Raw genomic sequence first — 22,204 nt, 5'->3', positions numbered from 1 at the left:
TAAATCTAATAAAAACCCATAATTTCATATAATTTTATTTAGATCAATTATTATTAATTGTTAGATGATATTGGTAAATGAATGGCATGATAGGTCCACACTTGAAAATGCTCCTCTGAGCTCCTCCCGAGTGACTGAGCTTCTCTCCGTCTCTATAATAAGGGAGCGTCCAGCCACCCTGTGGAGGAAACCCATCTTGGCCGCTTGTATCCCAACAACACAAAATCATAAAACTCTGTTATTTGACACTTATTTTCTTTCCCTTTAAGTGTGTTCTATATGCTTAAATCTTACAGCTAAAGCATTAAAATTTCCAAAGGCGGTTTTAGGCACGGGCGGACCGGGCAGCTGTGACACATGTGGGGCGGCACTAGCACTTAAAAAAAAAAAAAAATCTGTGGTCTTCTATTATCAGTGTCACTGTGTGGGGAATTGGCATATTGGCTGGCGAGTTGCTGCATGTGTGCAGACCACGGCACACAGTGCTGTGTGAGAGGGAGGAGGGTCTCCCACACCACCACCACTTTCTTGCAAATAACTTATTCATAATATCATTAATAAAATCCTGCATTTTTTTATGAATGGTGTGAAATGGCTAATAAAAATACACGATTAAAAAAACCTGAAACTATTTATTCATGTCTCCTGAGTTTTGGGGGATCATGCAAAATCTAGCTTTAACGATTATTGTATGGCAAATAAACTCAATGGTCAGAAAAAGATCAAAGCCATCAGGTGCCCAATAAAGGAAAAAGGGGAAGGAGGAAGAGGAGAAAGGAGCAAAGGATAAAGGTACACAACTATATCCTCTGTATGAATATGGTATTGATGTCATGAACGAAGGGCTGTTAGTGGTGGTCATAACTCTTACGCTTGTTAGCCTTCTTGCCACGATCTTTGCCATGCTTATAAAACAATAATATGGTCTTAACTCAACTAACACAAGATTTAATTTTACCACAATACTGTGCTTTGTAACAAAACTTGTATAAGTTCAGTTATTATTTCCATCATTTCAGTTAACGTTCGGCCCGATAATTAACCAATGGAGCTTTCATATTTTCAAAGACAAACATTTGCCATTCGACAAAGCATAATTTAACCGGTCAAAACCAACAAACTAATTGTTCCTCATTGGAAGAAAGATTTATATAGTTTCTAAGGACAGACATTCAGCATGTAAGGGCGTGTTTATTTAAATTAGCTATTCATGTTTTGTATATTGAATATTTGGTGTCCATAACGAACACCATGTTCAAGCATAAGGGTGTCCATCAGTGCACGTTGCACCGAGACACCCTAAGCCGGAGGTCAATGATCGACTTTGTTGTCCTTTAATCTGACCTTCGGCCGCATGTCTTGGACACTCGGGTGAAGAGAGGGGCTGAGCTGTCAACTGATCACCACCTGGTGGTGAGTTGGACGCGCTGGCGGAGGAGGAGGTTGGACAGACCGGGCAGACCCAAACGGATTGTGAGGGTCTGTTGGGAACGTCTGGCTGAGCCCTCTGTCAGGGACATCTTCAACTCCCACCTCCAAGAGAACTTCTCTCAGATCCCGGGGGAGGAGGGGGACATCAAGTCCGAGTGGACCATGTTCTCTGCCTCCATTGTCGACGCGGCGGCTCGAAGTTGTGGACGTAAGGTCTCTGGTGCCTGTCGTGGCGGCAAACCTAGAACCCGGTGGTGGACACCGGAAGTACAGGATGCCGTCAGACTGAAGAAGGAGTCCTACCGGGCTATGTTGGCCGGTGGGACTCCTGACGCAGTAGATAGGTACCGGCAGGCCAAGCGAGCCGCGGCTCGGGCAGTCCTGGAGACAAAAACTCGGGTCTGGGAGGAGTTCGGGGAGGCCATGGAGAAATACTTTCGGTCAGCCTCTAAGAAATTCTGGAGGACCGTTCGGCGCCTCAGAAGGGGGAAGCAGTACTCTGGCGGCACCGTTTACGGTGTGGGTGGGGAGCTGTTGACCTCGACTGGGGACATCGTCGGACGGTGGAAGGAATACTTCGAGGATCTCCTCAACCCGACTGACATGCCTTCCACTGAGGAAGCAGAGAGTTGGGACTCTGGGGCGTGCTCATCCATCACCCAAGCCGAGGCCACTGAGGTGGTTCATAAGCTCCTCAGTGGCAGGGCACCGGGGGTGGATGAGATTCGCCCTGAGTACCTCAAGTCTGGATGTCGTAGGGCTGTCTTGGTTGACACGCCTCTGCAACATTGCATGGAGGAAGGGGACAGTACCGCTGGAGTGGCAAACCGTGGTGGTCCCTCTTTAAAAAGGGGGACCGGAGAGTGTGTTCCAACTATAGGGGGATCACACTTCTCAGCCTCCCCGGGAAAGTCTACGCCAGGGTACTGGAGGGGAGATTACGGCCGATAGTTGAACCTCGGATTCAGGAGGAACAATGCGGTTTTCGTCCCGGTCGTGGAACACTGGACCAGCTCTATACCCTCCGCAGGGTGCTTGAGGGTTCATGGGAATTTGCCCAACCAGTCTACATGTGTTTTGTGGATCTGGAGAAGGCATTTGACCGTGTCCCTCGTGCCATTCTGTGGGGCGTGCTCAGTGAGTATGGAGTCCGGGGCCCTCTATTAACGGCTATCCGGTCTCTATATGATCGGAGCAGGAGTTTGGTTCGCATTGTCGGCAGTAGATCAGACTTGTTCCCGGTGCTTGTTGGACTCCGGCAGGGCTGCCCTTTGTCACCGGTCCTGTTCATAATTTTTATGGACAGGATTTCTAGGCCTAGCCAGAGGCCGGAGGGGATCCGGTTTGGGAACCTCAGGATTTCATCTCTGCTTTTTGCAGATGATGTTGTCCTGTTGGCTTCATCAGACCGGGACCTCCAGCATGTGCTGGGGCGATTTGAGGCCGAGTGCGACGCGGCAGGGATGAGAATCAGCACCTCCAAAACCGAGGCCATGGTTCTCCATCGGGAAAGGGTGGCATGCCTTCTCCGGGTGGGTGGAGAAGTCCTGCCTCAGGTGGAGGAGTTCAAGTATCTTGGGATCTTGTTCACGAGTGAGGGAACGATGGAGCGTGAGATTGACAGACGGATCGGTGCAGCGTCCGCAGTTATGCGGCCGATGTACCGGACCGTCGTGGTGAAGAAGGAGCTCAGTCGAAAGGCGAAGCTCTCGATTTACCGGTCAATCTACGCACCTACCCTCACCTATGGTCATGAACTTTGGGTAGTGACCGAAAGGACAAGATCGCGGATACAAGCGGCCGAGATGAGTTTCCTCCGCAGGGTGGCTGGACGCTCCCTTAGAGATAGGGTGAGGAGTTCGGTCACCCGGGAGGAGCTCGGAGTCGAGCCACTGCTCCTTCACATTGAGAGAAGTCAGCTGAGGTGGCTTGGGCATCTGTACCGGATGCCTCCTGGACGCCTCCCTAGGGAGGTGTTCCAGGCATGTCCCTCAGGGAGCCCCCGGGGAAGACCCAGGACACGCTGGAGAGACTATGTCTCTCGGCTGGCCTGGGAACGCCTCAGACTTCCCCCGGAAGAGCTGGGGGAAGTGTCTGGGGTGAAGGAAGTCCCCGCGACTTTGCAGGATTATAAAGATGACACAGTGGGCTAATTGATTAATCATCTTCATATTTTAGGCTACTAATTTTCTCATAATTTCATTACATTTAAGATGAGGAGCAGCCACAAACCTCCATACATGAGGAAAATGTGGATAAGGAGGAGGCATTTAGGGCATGTAGGCTTAATGATGATCATCTCTGATCTGTAGCGGAGCCAGAGGGGGGGCAAGGGGGCAGTCGCCCCAGGGCCCACACGTTCATAGGGGCCCAATGATAGGGCCCCGTTTTGTGTGATACGTTCATATATTTTATGTTTATGTTTATGTTTATGTTTATGTTCATGTTCTGGATCTCTGGAAAGCGTCTAGAGACAACATCTGTTGTATTAGACGCTATATAAATAAAATTGAATTGAATTGAATATATAATCATAAAATGTGTAGGCTATAATAACAATAAAATGTGCATTGTGTGGCCAGTGTAGGCTAATTCTTACTTTACAACTGTCCTGAACGCATCAGGGCTGTGAGCCAACGCTGATTGGCTGTAACTTAACTTGTTTTGTTTTTTTACATTTGAACTAACTAGTCTTGTTGTATGTGCGACTGCGGCATTTTGGAGGGAACTTTGAAAGAGGAAAAATGGACAAGAAAAAGCACCAGTCTGGATCATTAAAAAGAAAGGTAAAAGAGAGAAAGGAGAGGCTAGTTGCTTCCTGTCCGCCGCTCACCTCATATTTTGCAACGGCGCCGGTGGCTGATGAGGAGGCTAATGTTAGCTGTAGCGGTGTTGTGGCCAGCAGCACTAATGTTACTCAGAAAATGCCACTGGAGCCTCTGGAGGACGACCAGGAGCCCTGCTGCAGCACACAACTGTTGCCGGTACATTTAGTACCACCACCACCTGCGGAAGCTTTGTGCTCCAGTAGCGCAAATACACTCGCATTTGACAGCGGAGGACCGGGCTCGGCGGGCAGCCGCCTCGGCAGCAACGTCTTATCTCTGCAAGTGTACCCGACCGACCCGGTCTTGTTTCAAGGCCGCACCCTCACCCCTGAGGTAATCCGGGCTCTCATCGGGCATGGAGCTTGTCAGCCAGGTTTGAAGGATAATTTTGACGATTTTCTATACGACCAAGAAAGACGGCGCTTTAAACCCGCCTGGTACAGCCGTCATTTGGGAGTTTCGGGCACCGTGGAGCGACAGTGGCTCATTTATTCTCCCAGAGCAAACAAGATGTTTTGCTTCTGTTGCTGGCTGTTTGGCAAAAAAACAACCGAAAAGGCCGGGAAAGGCTGGGCTGACCCATGCACAGGATTTTCAAACTACAAAAAAGGACCAGAACGAATTGAGCTGCATGAAAAGTCCAGTGCCCACCGTGAAGCAGAGAAGGCATATTTAATGTCAAAGTACCGTCTGGCTCAGGACAACACTGTGATCGCGGGACTGATAAGAGCTGAGAAAGAGCGATGGAAAGGAATCGGAGGATCCTCCACAGGTTGATTGATACCACTCTCTTTTTATCTAGACAAGGCCTGGCCTTTCGTGGCCACAGGGAATATGCCGGGCTGGGCGACCCTGACTCAAATGAAGGTAACTTTCTAAATCTTTTGAAATTACTGGCAAAATACGATTCGACTCTTGAGCAGCACCTGATGAACCCTGTAAGCCGCACTGCAACTTACCTTAGCCACCAGTCACAAAATGCGCTCATTGAAGCTCTTGCAAGCGAGACATTGGGCACTATAATAGACGAAGTCAAGGCAGCAAAGTTTTTTTCCATTATTGTAGACTCAACTATCGACATAACACGCATAGATCAGTTTTCCCTATCACTGAGATATGTTACCAAAGCAGGCAATAGCGTTGAGGGCTTTGTGAAATTTGATGAGTTGCCTGATGGCGGTGCCGAGTCATTTTATAATCTTCTGACAAAAGCACTCACTGAAGACCTTGGCCTTAATGTTAAACATATCAGGGGCAAGCCTTTGATGGCGCAAGGACGATGTCCGGACAGTTCACGGGACTGCAAGCCAGAGTGTAGCAAAACTGTTCCGACAAAGCTTTTTATGTCCACTGCTGCGCGCACAACCTGAATCTAGCACTTCTAGATGCTGCGTGCCCTTTGTGCAGCGCTAAAGTATTTTTCGGCACGCTTGAGACCTTGTACTGTTTTTTAACTTCTAGCCTTCCGCGGTTTAAAATACTGGAAGAAGAACAGGATAATGTGCAACTTGAGAGAACTGTTCTAACATTAAAGAGTCTGTCAGACATAAGGTGGGCTTCAAGGAAGCAGGCCACAGAAGCTGCAATACAGAGCCTGCCTGCAATTCTCAAAGCCCTGGACCGCATCACGCACCATAAGCAGAGCAAACCCAAGGCAGCCTCTGAAGCCGATGGCCTGCTCACTAAACTCAGCACATTTGAGTTTAAATTCATGTTGGTGTTTTGGAACGAGCTGCTTAAAAAGACATATATCCTGTCTAATTATCTGCAGAAAGAGTCACTAGACATCAACAGTGCATTGGATCTCCTTGATACAACAGTGACCCAGATCAGAGAATTACGCACAGACGAAGCCTTCAACACCATGGAGAGCACCGCAAAAATAATGGCGAGAAAAAGTAGCGCAAACGCATCCACTGAGTTCACAGAGGAGAGAGTGCGCAGGAAGAAGAGGCAATTTGATGAGAACACAGAAGATGACCCCATCCAAGACAGTAGAAGTCGCTTCAAAACGGAGGTTTATTTTTACATCGTTGATACTTTTGTAGGGCAGTTTGAAAATAGATTTTCTGACTTCAAAGAAATGGCCGAATGGTTCACAGCACTCAACCCAAAGCACTTTGAGCGACCCGATGCTGAAAAAAAAATGTTGCAGCTTTCACGTTTCTACTCAGAAGTCTCCAAGCCAGAGGAAATTGTGGAGGAGTTCCACTCTTTTCGCACATTATATTCCGAGTTACAATTGGAGCTGAAAGCCGATGCAGTCCTGCCTTTCCTCGTTGCCAATGACATGGATAGAGCATACCCCCATCTGACCATTCTTCACAGAATTTATAAAACAATTCCCATCAGCAGTGCCAGTGCAGAAAGAAGTTTCAGCCGCCTGAAGCTCATAAAAACCTGTTTACCTTCGTGCTTGGATGAGGCCAGACAGTCAAACCTCACTTTGCTGAGTGTTGAGCGGGACATTGACATCGATAAGGAGAAAGTGGTTGGCAAGTTCGCCGCCATGAAGGAGAGGAGGGTAAAACTTTAAGAAGACCACACAGCATGTACAAAGTTCTGAACCGTTACATTGTTTTCCACGTTACTTGGAATATATTGTTCGAGCCGAGAATGATGTTCTGGAGTATGGAGTCTGTGAATTGGTGCAGCGGCAACAAGCGCAGAGACAGCAATCGGTGAGCACATAAATAATGATCAGAATGTTGTTATTGCCTTGACCACCTTAATGTGCCTTGTGTTGTCAACTGTAATAGACCGCCGAGTCTATTTTCTATTTGAATGCATATTGTGTGCAGTTGATAAATAGGCTATGCGTTTTGTTGTGTTTAGACCGCCGTGTCTATTTTCTATTTATAGATCTCATTAATGGCATTATAGACAATTGTGTCAATATTCTATCTGAATAGATTGTGTAATTGTAGTTTACATTTTATGTTTAAGTTGTATTAAAGATGGTTTGGCTCAGACCCTGTGTGTCACTGTCACACCAGCACCAAGGACAGCGATGCTCTCTGATTGACGGCTGTCAGGCTGCGTGGCGTGTGTGTGTGTGTGTGTGTGTGTGTGTGTGAACTGGTTTGTGGCTTTCTGAGGCACCTAGGCTTGCTTGGCTCAGTAAACGTGAGCATTTGTGTTGTTTGCTGGGTAAGATGAGGTGTCCGTTATCTTTAAGTTGTTGAATAGTAAAATAATTATCATAAGGGCCCATTGAGAATGCCCCGCCCCCTCTGTGCTGAAACCCACGCTCCGCCACTGTCTCTGATATATGATTTATACAGGTTTAAAAACTAGCAAGCTATATCATGCTGTATACATATACAAGATGCAATACAATAATAATAATATGTATGAAAATAAATCAATATACTACTACTACTAATAATAATAATAATATTTTTTTTGGTTTTCTTATTTGTAATATCCCAATGAAGACAGTGTACTTATAGTTTAAAGCCTGTGAGGTTGTTTTTTTGTTTTTTTTTGCACATCGCTGTAAGGTCCTGTGATTTGTTGAACTATCATGTCAAAGACATCTGCAGTGTAGCAGAATTTCATAGAAATAGATGATGGAAAAAAAGTTTAATGCAACTTTTTAAGCTTTGTAAGCAACAGTTTGGATATCACAATGCCTCATCAAACTTGCCCCATCTGTTTTGACAATAGGAACATATCAGGATTGACATATTTCAATATTTTAGTCTAATAATTGTTTTGTACCTGAAGGCGCACCCGCCTGCAATAACAGATAAGATATTTGTATTTGTATAGCTGTGTGTATGCCAGGGCGTATACTGGGAGACCGGTTTCTTTGTTGTTTTTTGAGTTTGTGAAGTTCCTGATTTGAACAAGTGAGTGCGTGAGTGAGTAAGGTGCCAGTTTTGGTTGTCAGGCGTGCCAGTTTGTTTAGGGATGAAGAGTGTACTGTTGTAGATGCTGACGAGGTCCACGGGGGTTGGATTTTTGCTGAAAGCCTCTGACCAGAAGAAATACCTGATGCAATAATTAATAGGATACATATTTGCCTTTTTAATTCTTTGTTCTTTCTGTCACAAAGTCAGCCATGTGGTTCTGTTCAGCTGTCGGGGATCATTTGTACGGAAGGAGATATTTTTTATTAAGCTTTCTCTTAGTTTTGGTCCTGGTTTCGATAGCCATCTTCTCTGGTGAAACTTTGAAAATCATTCCGGTTTTCTCTTCCACAATGCAAACAAGAAAAGACAATCTGATGGATCAACCTGACAACGGGACTTCAACACCTGATCAGCTTTACATTCCAACACAAAAAGGCGAATGCCCAGTGGAGTCTCCATTGCTGCGTAAGTGTAAACCAAGACTAATGAATAAATGTTCTGGGTTTCATATTCTGACTATTGGCTATTTTCAGAAGTTAATGAAATCCAGTTGAAAGTTTGTAAGTGATCTATGTTTACTTTGACTTAATAATATCATGATTGAAAGACAAAAACAACAAAAAAAAACAATTGCCCTAGACAAGTTAAAACAAGATACAGCTTTGTCACAATAATTCATCCATGAATTATCTTGGTCGGAGTTTTCAGCAGAGTGACGGTGTGGTTCATAAATTGAAGATCTCACTATTCAGATTATTTTAATATGTAATCTAAGTTTAATTACTGTTTTTAAGCCAAGAATCTAGACCCATGAATAGAATGTATTAATTTTAAACTGGCTTATGAAGCATAAAATTGTACAGTGTTTGTAATCTTGAAATATTTCTGAATTATTAAAGCAGCACAAAAGACTTTCTTTAATGTTTGTTTTAATTTTATTTGAGGAATATTTGGTTAGAAGTGACTAAAAGAGTCAAAAACGTAATCATAGAAGTGAAAAGAGGACCAATCAAAATGCAAAGCAAATCTTACTGTTGTAAAACAAACTTCATCTCCAGGTTTAGAGGGTGACCTCCTGAGCCTAAATGTGTTTATTTTTGCTCTTTATAGACAGTTGAATGTAGCACAAAGTCCTTTAAAAACTCAAGATCTTGTATTTTTAGATGCTTAGGGTTGTCTGTCATCTAACAAGGCAGCAGCATTTGAAAAGAGACTGAAACTCTGTGAGTTAATCATCAGCAGACACTCATTAAAATGTGACATTTTGTTTGTATCTTATTCTAATTATCTGTGCTTATGTGACACATATGAAGCAGCTGAACAGTGTTGGCATAAGACATTGCTCAATGTTTCCACAGAGGGACTCGTGAAGCCGTCCTTTGAGTCTTCTCTGACATTGATGAATGTAGAAAATGAGAACAAAGGAGTGTCTGAGGGAGAGTATGAGCCCTCGGACTGTACAGCGCGGCAGAGCGTAGCTATCATCATCCCACATCGCAGGCGAGAAACCCACCTCATCTACTTCCTATATCACCTGCACCCATTTCTACAGAGACAGCAACTACACTATGCCATTTATGTCGTCAACCAGGTATCTGTCCCCTAAATAGATATGCAGTGTTTCATATCAGAGAATTTATGCTTAAACTCTTATTTCTGGAGTGAACATGTTTATTGTCGTGGCATACGTTTTCTTTTCGTTTCTTTTAAACAGGCTGGCGATGCAACTTTTAATCGAGCCAAGCTCATGAATGTAGGGTATTTGGAGGCGCTGAAGGACCACAGTTGGGACTGCTTCATCTTCCATGATGTGGACCTGATTCCTGAAAATGACAAGAATGTATATATCTGCGACGACAATCGGCCCAAACACCTGATATTTGGCAAGAATAGCACAGGATACCAGTAAGTATACAACTAAGATCAAAGGTTTATATAGACTAAGGTTTATTGGTTAAACTTTATTCTTATCTTGTAAATATCCCATGCTATTGTCTTTTGTCCTAAAAGAATTGTAATTTTCCACAGGCTGCCTTACCAAACCAACTTTGGTGGAGTTACCGCTTTGACCAGAGAACAGTTTCAAAAAGTGAATGGTTTTCCAAACCTTTACTGGGGTTGGGGTGGGGAAGATGATGACCTTTACACAAGGTGAGAAACATAATAGCAGATCATCGCTGGTCTGTCATGTCTACAGTAGATGTGATGCATAGTCCTTCATTCATTTTCTCCTTCATGCTGCTGTGATACACACAGGGTTCGGCTGCATAATATGAAGATTGTGCGGCCGCCTGCTGATGTAGCCCGCTATACCATGATGTTTCACAAGCGAGACCCTGGCAATGAGATAAACCCAATGAGGTCAGTACAAGTAATTCATCTGTTTTGGGGGGAGTCTTCCCAATGATTGACTCAGTTGAGGCGGATATGCGCTACCATGAGGCGGAAGAGAGAAGAGACCTGTGATCTGACTGTGCAATGATTGACAGCACTTGAGTGCGAGTGAAGGCAGGCTCTTGCAGAGCTACAGAAGGTGAGATTTCAAGAGGAAAAACGTGTCGTCCAATAGACGTCATGAATCAGGAGCGAGCAAGAGGGAAAAAAAAGACAAACCACAGGGAAACCTGTGCTACACTTAATTTGCCACATTAGATAGGAATCTCATTCCCCTTTTCCACCAAACCAGTTCCAGAGCTGGTTCAGGGCCCCTTTCTGTTATCAGTAGCAAATGAAACATTTTCATAGGGCGGACCACCGCAGATCAAAGCAGGACAAAAATGTGAAAACACAAATGTCTACAAAACGTATTAAAACAGTCCAAATAACACAAAACACATTGACATTATAATATTATATAACGGTAAACAAAATACACTAGGAAGAGTTACTTTCTTTTGATGAGTAATTGATGGTTATTTCTGACTTGAGTATTAGTTTTTTTTTTTAGTTATTTCAGGTTTAAATTTTTTATTTGAGCTCGTCAGTAGCTTCAATGCTAAAGTGTTAAATGTTAATTGCTCCCAGTAAGGGGAAGGTTATTTTCTGAAGGAATAAATCTCCATGGAGAAACTCCACACTGGTGAAAAATGGGAAGAGTGTTGAAAAGCTGAGCTCAGATGGAGAAAAATTAACTTCCAAGTTCATTATTACAAAGAGAAACTTCACTCTCATAATTTACAGCTGAGGAACGCAAGCAAGTCAAACTTCTCTGACTAGATTTACGCCCTGGGTGACACCCTCCAACCTATGGCCTACTGTCACTCACGTCACTCATAGAAATTTGCATACCTTTATCTTTAGCCCGTTTTTCCTCTCCTTCTTTGCATCTTTTTCTAAACTGGGCACCAAAGGGCTTCTTTGTTTTTTTACTAGTTTTCTCCATGATAAAGATGAAGAGCCGACATCAATGACTTTTTTTATTACCTTCCAACATGTCCATTCACCCGTCAATCAACCGGAATCACTTGAATCACATACCTGTAGATGACTGCAAAGATTATTTTTTTCATTTTCACCCCATCTTCTTGCTCTTTAGACATCCTGCCAACAGGTTGGAGTCAGACCTTTTACTGATCATGAATTTGTCCTTACTTTTCCTTGTTCAATGAGGGAAAACATTCAAATAGCTTATTCATAAAGTGTGGTTCATCGAAGTTGGGGCCATATATGTATGCTAATAAAATGGGAACATGAAATAGCATACCTTCAACAATTAAGTATCTGCCGTTTTTGATATCACCTTAGAAGCTGAAAACTAAATTGACGTACCAATTAAAATAGCAACCCCCCTGGCCTTAGAATTGAAATCAGAGTGAAACACCTCAAAAACTCAGGGACATTTAAGTGTGACTCGATCTTTGGTGCGCATGTAGGTTTCCTACAGAAACACTAAGGGGTAAATCCACAAAGAACAGATTGCGCCCGCAAATAGTGCTGTGAATTGCGCCGCATTTGCGCCCGCAGTTTGCCCCGCCTTAAGGTCCTATTCACAAAAGATTTTGCTCTAATGATATGCCGGCGCAAACACGCCCATAAAGTTCGTCAGCTGAGTGCAATTTGCCCTTGTCTGAGTAAGTGAGCGGAGCTGTTTCCAGTGTTCTCCATATTTCAGCACACAGATTGGTCCATAATGAAAACTGCAGAGAGCACAAAAGCCTCAACTTTCACGTATTTGTACTTCTCTAGTATTTCGCATGTAGATAGATAGATAGATAGAACTTTATTCATCCCCAAAGGGAAATTCAACCGTCCAGCAGCTCATCAAAACATAAACATAAAAATCAACCACACTGCCATTCAGACAATAAAAGCACATTCATAATATAAAAATAAACATGAAATATAAGGTTTTTAAACACATATGATGTAAAGTGCAAACTAAAATATAGTCCAGTTGTGGCAGAGGTGAGTGTGTGAAACTGAGTTCAGGACGAGTTAAACAGTCTTATTGCTGTGGGGACGAAGGATGTCCTGAACCGCTCCGTTCTGCAGCGCAGTGAGAGGAGCCGACCGCTGCAGCTCCTGCTCCTCTGTGGCTCCTGGAGGCTGTGGAGAGGGTGTCTGCTATTGTCCATTATAGCACTCAGTTTGTTCAGTGTGACCCTCTCCACCACAGATCTTAGCGGGTCCAGACTCCTGCCCAACACTGAGCCCGCTTTTTTGACCAGTTTGTCCAGTCGCCTGGTGTTTTTGATTGCAAGGCTGCCCCCCCAACACACAGCAGCAAAAAAGAGTGCACTGGCCACCATCGTGTGGTAGAACATAGCCATCATCTCCACACACACATCAAAAGACCTCAGTGTCTGTATGACATAAGCTAATGAAATGTCAAATGTTAAGAGGCTGTGCGCATTTACGCACAAGGCACAGCACCGGTAACTTCATTAACACCGGATCGGGATCAGATCAGGATCTGATGGTAATACATGTTCTTTGTTTTGCTACACACAACTACAGGTCAGCTGTTAAACACACACATTCTAGATGTATATGTTTATATGGTGGAATTGTTTGTAATAAAGCAGCCCCTTATGGATGAATCCTGCAGCTACGTCCTGTTATTTTTATTTTTAAATCCGAGATAAGTCCACAACCCCACTTGATCTGACTGTCTACAGTCATGTCTGAATGTAAATTTCACCCTTAATATCATTCAGTATCACACAGGCTTGAATGATATTGAAGAGAGAGAGAAACAGAGACAGACGGGGAGTGAGGAGTGAGTTTGCGCGCAGTTAATACACGCTTCGAAAAGACGGTATTTGCTCCACTATTTTTGCATGTGGCAAATAGCGCTGGCCTTTGTGAATTACCGGTAGACGGTTTTTGCAATGAGGCTTATTTGCATAGAAAGGGGGCAATTTTGCGCCGAATGTATGAATATTACCTAATTTGCATGCATGCAAATGGCACAGGCGCACAATGCCACTATTTGCTTGGCAGCGCAGTTTGTGGTGCAATTCGCCCTTTGCGGGTGCTTTGTGAATTAGACGCTCTCTTTTTGTGTCATTTGCACCGGTTTAGCGGCCGCAAAAGCCGCGCAATCCTTTTGTGGATTTACCCCTAAGTCAGCTTTAAGACTTTTCAAATGAGCAAATATCCTTGATCTGTTAATTGGACTCTCCAATCCTTTAACATTGGAGTCAGACCTGTTACTGATCATGAACTTGTCCTTAATGTCAGCTGTGTTTCCAGAGCCACTAAAAACAGCTGTAATTAAACCTAACCCAATCTTGACAAGAGATAAAGGAACAACTACAGGCCCATCTCAAATCTCCCATTTCTACGTAAGGTCATTCAAACAGCAGTTTTTCAACAGCTCAATTACCTTTTAACTAAAAACAAGCGTTATGATGCCTTCCAGTCAGGTTTCAGACTGAACCACAACACTGAGACGCTCTGGCCAAAGTGTTTAATGACATATGTCTGAATACAGACGGGGGAAACATGTCTGTCTTAGTTTTAGTGGATCACATTGCTGGATTTGATACAGTTGACCAAAATATTTTACTTGGAGAAGGTAAAATATGGAGAACAAAAACGTGGAAAACATGGAGAAGCTGCATTCAACGTCTATGCTCCACAACAAACTCCCAGAAAGCCTCAGATCAGCTGAAACACTCCTCCTGTTCTCAGCTGCATCTGAATAAAGCTCCAAACCTGCAGTTCTAAAACTTGATCATATTTTAACAACAGATTTTACCTGTTGTTCTTATTTATTTATTTTTTTTGTTTACATTTTAAATCATGCTTTTTATTTGTGTTTTACTGTTTTTGTTAAGCCCTTTGAATCACCTTGTTGTTTGAATTGTGCTATAGAAATAAACTTCCCTTGTCTAGTAGGGGGAATTACAGTAAGGGCCCTGTTTTAAAAGTACCATAGTCTCAGTTTGTTTCAGTTTATTCAAGATCAAATCAAATATATCTGTCATGCCTTTTGTCTTTTAACTAAGCTCTTCTTCTCTTTTTTTTAATTCAAGGATGAAGCTCATGCAACAAACACATTCTCTGATGAAAACGGATGGAATCAACAGCTGCTCATATACAACTCAGTCAGTTGAAAGATTGCCGCTTTATGTAAATGTTACTGTGGACATCGGGAAGCCGTAGAGCTGACCTCTCAATACCTCTCAAAACCTTTTTTTTTTTAAATATTTTTATCCCAGATTTTTTTCCCATTTTCATCATCCTACCTAAGTCAGTCCTGGGCATTGCCATCCTCTACCAACCCCGGGAGGGCCCTGCACTGAGCTCAGGTCTCCTCCTTAACCTGAGGAGTGAGCAGGCCGCATCTTTTCACCAGACAGGGTGGGGTTTCTCCAGCCGGACGTAGCGCGTGGAAGGATCACGTTATTCCGGCCAGATCCTCCCAACCCCATCTGGCGCCCCAGTTGGCCAGAGGGGGCATGTATAGCCCAGGACTGTTTTTGTGAGGGTAGCTCACATTGCTACCCAAGGGAACACGGGGAGAACATGCAAACTCCACACAGAAAGGCCCTTTCTCCAACCCCACCCAGGGTGTGGGCACTGAAGTCATGGCGGAACTTCAGCGCCCACAGTGTCCCCGGCGGGAATCGAACCCAGGACCTTCTTGCTGTGAGACGGCTGTACTAGCTGCGCCACCGTGCCCCCTCATTTATATTTTTAATGTGAATGTTCACCTTTCTTATTCACTCGCTCATAAAAAGTGATAAAGTTCAAAACTCCACCTTCCAAGTCTGCTAAAGCTCAAAATCTGTCTTGTTTGTTTAACCCAGAATGAGACTCAATGTCAACACCTCTCGTTATAAAACTGAACAAACACGTCAGTTAATAGTTAACGTGATCAATACAGGAGCTGCAGCAACAGCTGCTAACGACCATCGAGGGATGAGCTTGAAGGGATGACATCAAATGTTGTCCACTGAACATGGTTCAACTGTCCCCTCATGACGATGCAGGGTGACAAAAAAAACAAACTAAAAACATTTATTCTGGTATTAACATTCAAACACAAATAAGTCATTAGTAAAGCAGGATTACCAGTATGTTTTCCCACAATTAAATGACCCTTTCTGCTTTATTGCTTAAACTACACCTCTTCATGGCCCTCGGTACTGCCGGACCCTGTCTGGTGAAAAGAAGCGGCCTGCTCACTCCTCAGGTTAAGAAGGAGACCTGAGCTCAGTGCAGGGCCTCCCGGGGTTGGTAGAGGGGAGCAATGCCCTGGACTGTCACTTAGGTAGGAGCACTGGGTGAAAAAATTGGGTAATATATATATATATTTAAAAAAAAAAAAAACGTTGACGGAGCACATACATTCGTGCATTATATCACAAATATTTTCCAGCTTTATTCTCCTCAAGTCAAGCCTTAGTACCGGTTTTCCCTGTTTTTAACAACACAGGTAAAGAGGTGCAGAGCATATTTGAATGGTTACAATGCATAAATGCTAATAGGTGAAAGATAAAGCCACAAAAAAACAACCTATCATATGCACATATTAACACTGACGGTGACACAGGTTTGACTGTGTGAAAACGAGTTGAGGAAAGCAGGCACCAAATTTATGATATGACTTTAAACATGAATACATTTAGATAATGGTAGTTTCTTTCCCCCTCTATGGATGACTTGCTTGATGCATTTTTCTGCTGCGACATGTCAGAATGTCGCTGTGACTACTCTGCTCAAAAGCTCCCCAACGCACTGAAGTAGGGCATGCTTTTAAAAAAAAAAAAAAGAAGTAAAGATCATCTTTGGCCCCTAAAATAGGCAACTTGTCACGACTTAGTTACCACATGCTGCGTCCCACGTCTAGTTAGCATGATCGAGCCCCCCCCCCCCCCCTCCCCCCCTAACTTTCAAGCAGTCAGTAGCCATGAATGCGTTGTGTTTTTGTCTCTTAGCATAGAGATTGCAACCGTACCTGATTTTTAAATAAACAAACCAAAAGACAAAGACTTACCTCTCCCTTGTTTTCACAAGGGAGAGGTAAGGTAATCAACATAAATGACAGTCCACCTTTACACAGACACCGGCTGGCTGGCTGGCTGGCTGGCTGACTGACTGACTGACTGACTGACTGACTGACTGAATGTAGTGGCTGGTTGGAAGCAGAGGGAGAGTGGAATGAACCTCTTCCTTATTCCACATCCTCAACTCAACTTTATTTATTTAGAACAGTTTAAAATAACCGAGGTTGACCAAAGTGCTTTACAATTTACAAACAGACAAGTAATAGATAGATAGAAAGAAATAGAAATAGAAAGATAAATAAATAGAATAGGATGAGTACAGAATACAATGAAATAAAAAAAGAGTAAAATAATAATAAATTACAATATTTTTTAAATAAAATTTTGCCAAAATTGCCTAAAACTAATCAAAAGCCAGTCTGAAAATGTTTGTTTTCAAAGCTCATTTAAAAAACTTGAGTGATTGTGCAGATGGAACATGAAACGGCAGGTTATTTTAGATCGTAGTGTCATGGTTACCCTGGATTCACACTGAAAGCGTCATGGGCGTCATAGGCGTCCGGCTGCCATCCATTTTCTAAGAAAGGGCGCGTCGAGAGGCGTTGGAGGCGTCAGGAGCAGCGTGTCCAGAGCGTCAATTTGAAGTTGAAAAATCTCAACTTTATGCAAATGAGCAGCGGCAACACGTACACTCATTCACATGCATACATGAGCATAGATGTGCACTAACACACTTATTCTATCAGGAATTAATATATTTCATCCAGCAAACTGACATTTTTGCTGATTTGACTGCCGTTTTTACCTGAACTCTGCTCATGTGAAACACCTAACTGATGGTTGAGGGGCTGGATGGTCCGAACGATTTTATTTGTTACATTGATCCAATGCAAAATAATTAAAAACGTGCTTATTAATCACAAAACACAGTTTAAACAACATGACCAAATCCGCTACGACCCGGTGTGTCAGTGTTGCTCACCACAGACAGACTGCAGCTTCACCGGGACCAGCGGCTGCTGTTGATCCAGGACCAACCTTGTTAAAGAGCATCAAACTCACTCTTATCTATGTGGAAATAACGCTAAAATATAAAGAAGGCTTCCCAAAGTCTGATGCATGGTTAAATAGGAAATAGGATATATGTAGTCTATATGCACTTTGTTCCCTTCAGGTCTGCAGTGCAGCTTGAAAGCCCCGCCACTGCAGGCGTCAGACAGACTATAGTGTGAATCTACCAAGCAGCGCGATGCAGGCGTCAGGAGATTTTTGACGCTTTCAGTGTATCCAGCATATCCGGCCTTCAGTAGTTTTTCCACTCACCTCTCACCCCATCTGCCAGCCACACCCACCTCGTCAGTCACGCCATTCACCTGCTCTCCCAGCTGCAGCTCCTCAGCCATCAAGACGGTTTAAAACAGGGGTGGCCAATCCTGGTCCTCGAGAGCCCTGTTTTAGATGTTTCCCTGCTTCAGCACACCGTGATAAAAGTAGCTGTTTCAACAACATAACTGTCCAGACCTTTATGACATGCTAAGGCAAGGCAAGGCAAGGCAAGGCAAATGTATTTATTTATTTATATTGCACAATTCAACACAAGGTAATTCAAAGTGCTTTACATTGACATTAAAAGCGGCTAAACATAATTAGATAGTAAATAACAAATAAGAATAAGATGATAAAAAAAGAAGTAAAATAATAAAAAGCACAAGCTGTTAAAAATAAGGGCAGTAGAGTACAGCAGGTAAGTTTAATTTAGGAGTACGCTTGAGTAAACAGTAATGTTTTTAGGCCTGATTTAAAGGAGCTGACAGTTGGAGCAGACCTCAGGTCTACAGGAAGTTTGTTCCACCGGTGAGGAGCAGAATAACTGAACGCTGCCTCACCTTGCTTGGTTCTGGTTCTTGGGAACCACAACAAACCAGATCCAGATGGACCTCAGGGGTCTGGGAGCTTCATAGGAACTAACAGATCCAGCATGTATTTTGGTCCAAGACCATTCAGTGCTTTGTCTATCTCTGCTTCTCTATCCTTTGACTCACTGGAAGCCAGTGTAGCGATTTCATGACCGGTGTAATGTGGTCCAGTTTCCTGATGTTTGTAAGGACTCTGCGTTCTGGATCAGCTGCAGCTGCCTGATAGATTTCTTGTTAAGGCCTTTAAAGATGCCATTGCAATAATCCAACCTACTGAAAATGAATGCATGAATAAGTTTTTCCATGTCTTGTTTAGACAGAATCCCCTTAATTCTGGCAATGTTTTTTAGGTGGTAATAGGCAGATTTAGTGATAAACTTTAGATGGCTGTTGAAGTTCAGGTCTGAGTCAATAATTACACCCAGATTTCTGGCTTGATTTGTAGCTGTCAATGACATGGAGCCAAGGTGAGCGCTGATCTTTTCCCTTTCATTTTTAGGGCCAAAAATGATCACCTCTGTCTTTTCTGCATTTAGCTGGAGAAAATTCTGGCACATCCACTCATTGATTCGATGAATACAGTTACTCAATGAGATCAGGGGACTGTAGTCATGTGGTGACACTGAAATATAGAGCTGTGTGTCATCGGCATAAGTATGGTAGGAAATGTTGTGATGTTCCATAATCTGAGCTAGGGGTAGCATATAGATGTTGAATAGAACCTGTCCGAGAATTGCCCCTTGAGGAACCCCACATGTGATCTTGGTTCTCTTAGACTCATGGTTTCCAATTGACACAAAAAAGACCCTATCGTGCAATAGGATTTAAACCATTGAAGCACAGTACCGGTAAGTCCCACCCACTTTTCCAATCTGCTGAGAAGAATGTTATGATCAACTGTGTCGAATGCAGCACTGAGATCCAATAATACCAGAACAGAGGATTTGCCTGCATCATTATTCAGATGAATATCATTTAAGACTTTGAGTACAGTCTCAGTGCTGTGGTGTGGCCGAAATCCAGATTGAAATGCGTTAAAAGGTTGTTTTGCATCATAAAAGCATGGATTTGCTGGAAAACGACCTTTTCAATGATTTCCCCCAAAAATGGCAGATTTGATATTGGCCTATAGTTACTAAGTGTTGTAGCATCCAGATTTGATTTTTTTAGAAGAGGTTTTATTACTGCAGTTTTCAAGGCATGGGGAAACTGGCCTGTTTGAAGAGAAGTATTTATTATCTGCAATACATCCGGAGCTATGCAGTTAAAAACTGTTTTAAAAAAGTTTGAAGGCAGAATATCAAGACAGCATGTTGTGGGCTTTAATTTTGAAACTGTTTCCGTAAGGGTTTTGTAATCCAAAACGCTGAACTGTCCCAGCTTTACTAGAGGATAGGAAGGCCATAGTGTTATCATTCCTGAGGTGGAGCACATTGCTTGTCTTATCTGTAATATTTTGTTTGTGAAAAAGTCAGCAAAGTCATTACAGGCCTTTTTTGACAGCGGTTCAATGGGGATTGAGGCTGTGGGGTTTGTTAGTCTTTCTACCACAGAAAACAGTGTGCGAGCATTATTACTGTTTCTATCGATAATCTCTGGAAAAATACGAAATACTGAAAAATAATGAGGACGAGTAATTTGAATCAGGTGTGAGGAAGCAGGGAAACATCTAAAACGTGTTGGATAGGGCCTCTCGAGGACCAGGATTGGCCACCCCTGGTTTAAAAGCTCCACTCTCCTCCACACTCACTGCCAGATCGTTCTCTTAGCCATCTCGATGAAAGACTCCCCAGCGTTCTCTGTTCTGACTCCGTTGCTGACCCTGCCTGGTTTTGGACTCTGTCTTGTCTCCTGTTCTCCGGTGCCCGACCTTGTCTTCCAAACCAGACACGGATAATTGCCTGATCCTTGTCCTGCATTCCTGCCTGCTCTTCGCCCCTGCTGTGGGAAATAAAGTTAATCAGACAAGATACCATTGTGTGCTCTGTGTGCTGCATTTGGGTTCTCCGCCGGCCGTTACACCTAGATCCTTCCTGGCACATAATATCCTCTTCAGTTGGGCAGCTAATCCCGAACAAGTAACTGCAAACTCAAATTACATTAATAATTGGTTCCCACACAAGACTTCAGCCATACCCCCCCCCCTTCCAAAAGATTAAAGATTAAACATGCCCTATTTAAAATGTATAAATACACCTAAGACCTTAAACGGACGTACGACTGAATGCATCTTCTTGGTGCAACTGAACGAACATGTTACATTACATTTTAGGGATGCCCCGATACCGATACTGGTATCGGTAACAATGAGATTGTTTATGTTCTTTTTCTTCTTCTTCTCTGTTTTATTAGCGGATCGCAAACAACTTTAAAGGTGCATACCGCCACCTACTGTAAAAGAGTGTGTAACATAATTTCATTTAGCCTGTTTTTAAAATTCTATTAGATTGTTTATGTTGTTTCACATGGATGGCTTCAGGTGAAGCACCGCACATGCGCAGTTGATGTACCTGCGATGAGACAGCGCGGAGGAAAGCCTGGCCGGCTGAGTTTTGTTTAAAATTGAATTTCTGTTGCAAATAAAACCTGTCTTCCAATTCATTGCATTTTTCATTGCATTTTTAGCCTAGTTATTTTTGTGGTAGAAGTATCGGATCGGTACTCGGTATCGGCGAGTACACAAATTAAAATACTCGTACTCGGTGTGAAAAAAATGGTAGCCTATTGGGGCATCCCTAATTTTGAGCTTTGTGCAGATTTGGCAAAACCTCCACCAGTTGGAGTTTTCGCAGTCCTGGCCTCCTTTTTTTTTTTAAGAGTGGGGCATGTAGATATCTGATGTCGCGTTTTTTTGGCAATAAAAAACATTCACTATTTTGTACGACCGAAGCAGACACATTTTTATGCCCAGTATCTGGCAAGTGTCAGCACTACGATGGAGTATTAGGGCCAATTTAAGACAAAAAAAAAATTGGAAATTACGAGAATAAAGTCATAATATTATGAGAATAAAGCCGTAATATTACGAGAATAAGCTGATCAGGTGTTGAAGCCCCGTTGTCAGGTTGATCAATCAGATTGTCTTTTCTTGTAAACCGGAATGATTTTCAAAGTTTCACCAGAGAAGGTGGCTATCGAAACCAGGACCAACACTAAGAGAAAGCTTAATAAAAAATATCTCCCTCATTCATTGCTTAGTCACATCAGTTCGTATGAACCAACCTTTCAGTGACATGTTAGTTTTATTCTAAAAAGACAACTTCGCATAGCCGGTTCTTTAATGTTTGTCTGTTCAGACACAGTTATGGGATTACTGGCACTGGCTCCCTGTCTCTTCTCGGATCAACTACAAAATTCTGCTACTCACCCATAAATGCATCAATGGACACGCACCCCCATACCTACAAGACCTCATCAGTCCACAAACCTCCACCCGTTCCCTCAGATCTACAGGCAGCCTGCTCCTCCGAGTCCCAAAAACGAGATTCTACACTAGGGGTCACCAACCCTGGTCCTCGAGGGCCGGCGGTGTCCTGCATGTTTTAGTCGTTTCCCTGCCTTAGCACACCTGATTCTAATTAATCATCGTGATCAGCTTGTCATCAAAGTCTGGATAGTTCTGTTGATGACACAGTCACTTGTATCATGGTGCAATGAAGCAGGGAAACATCTAAAACCTGCAGGGACACCGGCCCTCGAGGACCAGGATTGGTGAC

At 43.3% G+C, this 22,204-nt stretch overlaps 1 protein-coding gene across 1 annotated transcript; it reads left to right on the top strand.

Annotated features, from left to right (window-relative positions):
* Window positions 1–8,161: 8,161 nt before the first annotated feature.
* LOC133456915 (beta-1,4-galactosyltransferase 4-like) lies at window positions 8,162–21,187 on the top strand. Its single transcript, XM_061735624.1, has 6 exons — window positions 8,162–8,581; window positions 9,475–9,707; window positions 9,831–10,021; window positions 10,145–10,267; window positions 10,373–10,477; window positions 14,596–21,187. The coding sequence occupies exons 1-6, from the start codon at window positions 8,326–8,328 to the stop codon at window positions 14,723–14,725; spliced, it is 1,038 nt and encodes a 345-aa protein (XP_061591608.1). The 5' UTR covers window positions 8,162–8,325; the 3' UTR covers window positions 14,726–21,187.
* Window positions 21,188–22,204: the final 1,017 nt, after the last annotated feature.

The sequence above is a fragment of the Cololabis saira genome, chromosome 12, assembly GCF_033807715.1.
Source record: "Cololabis saira isolate AMF1-May2022 chromosome 12, fColSai1.1, whole genome shotgun sequence".
Lineage (NCBI taxonomy): Eukaryota > Metazoa > Chordata > Actinopteri > Beloniformes > Belonidae > Cololabis > Cololabis saira.
The sequence above is the reverse complement of the archived record's forward strand: the minus strand, read 5'-3'. Positions and strand labels throughout refer to the sequence as shown.

Bases quoted from the DNA above. Each gene is read 5' to 3' on its own strand.
- LOC133456915 (XM_061735624.1), top strand. From the start codon at position 8,326: ATGTGGTTCTGTTCAGCTGTCGGGGATCATTTGTACGGAAGGAGATAT. The intron at 8,582-9,474 runs GTAAGTGTAAAC...ATGTTTCCACAG, and splicing joins AGTGGAGTCTCCATTGCTGC to AGGGACTCGTGAAGCCGTCC. The intron at 9,708-9,830 runs GTATCTGTCCCC...TCTTTTAAACAG, and splicing joins CCATTTATGTCGTCAACCAG to GCTGGCGATGCAACTTTTAA.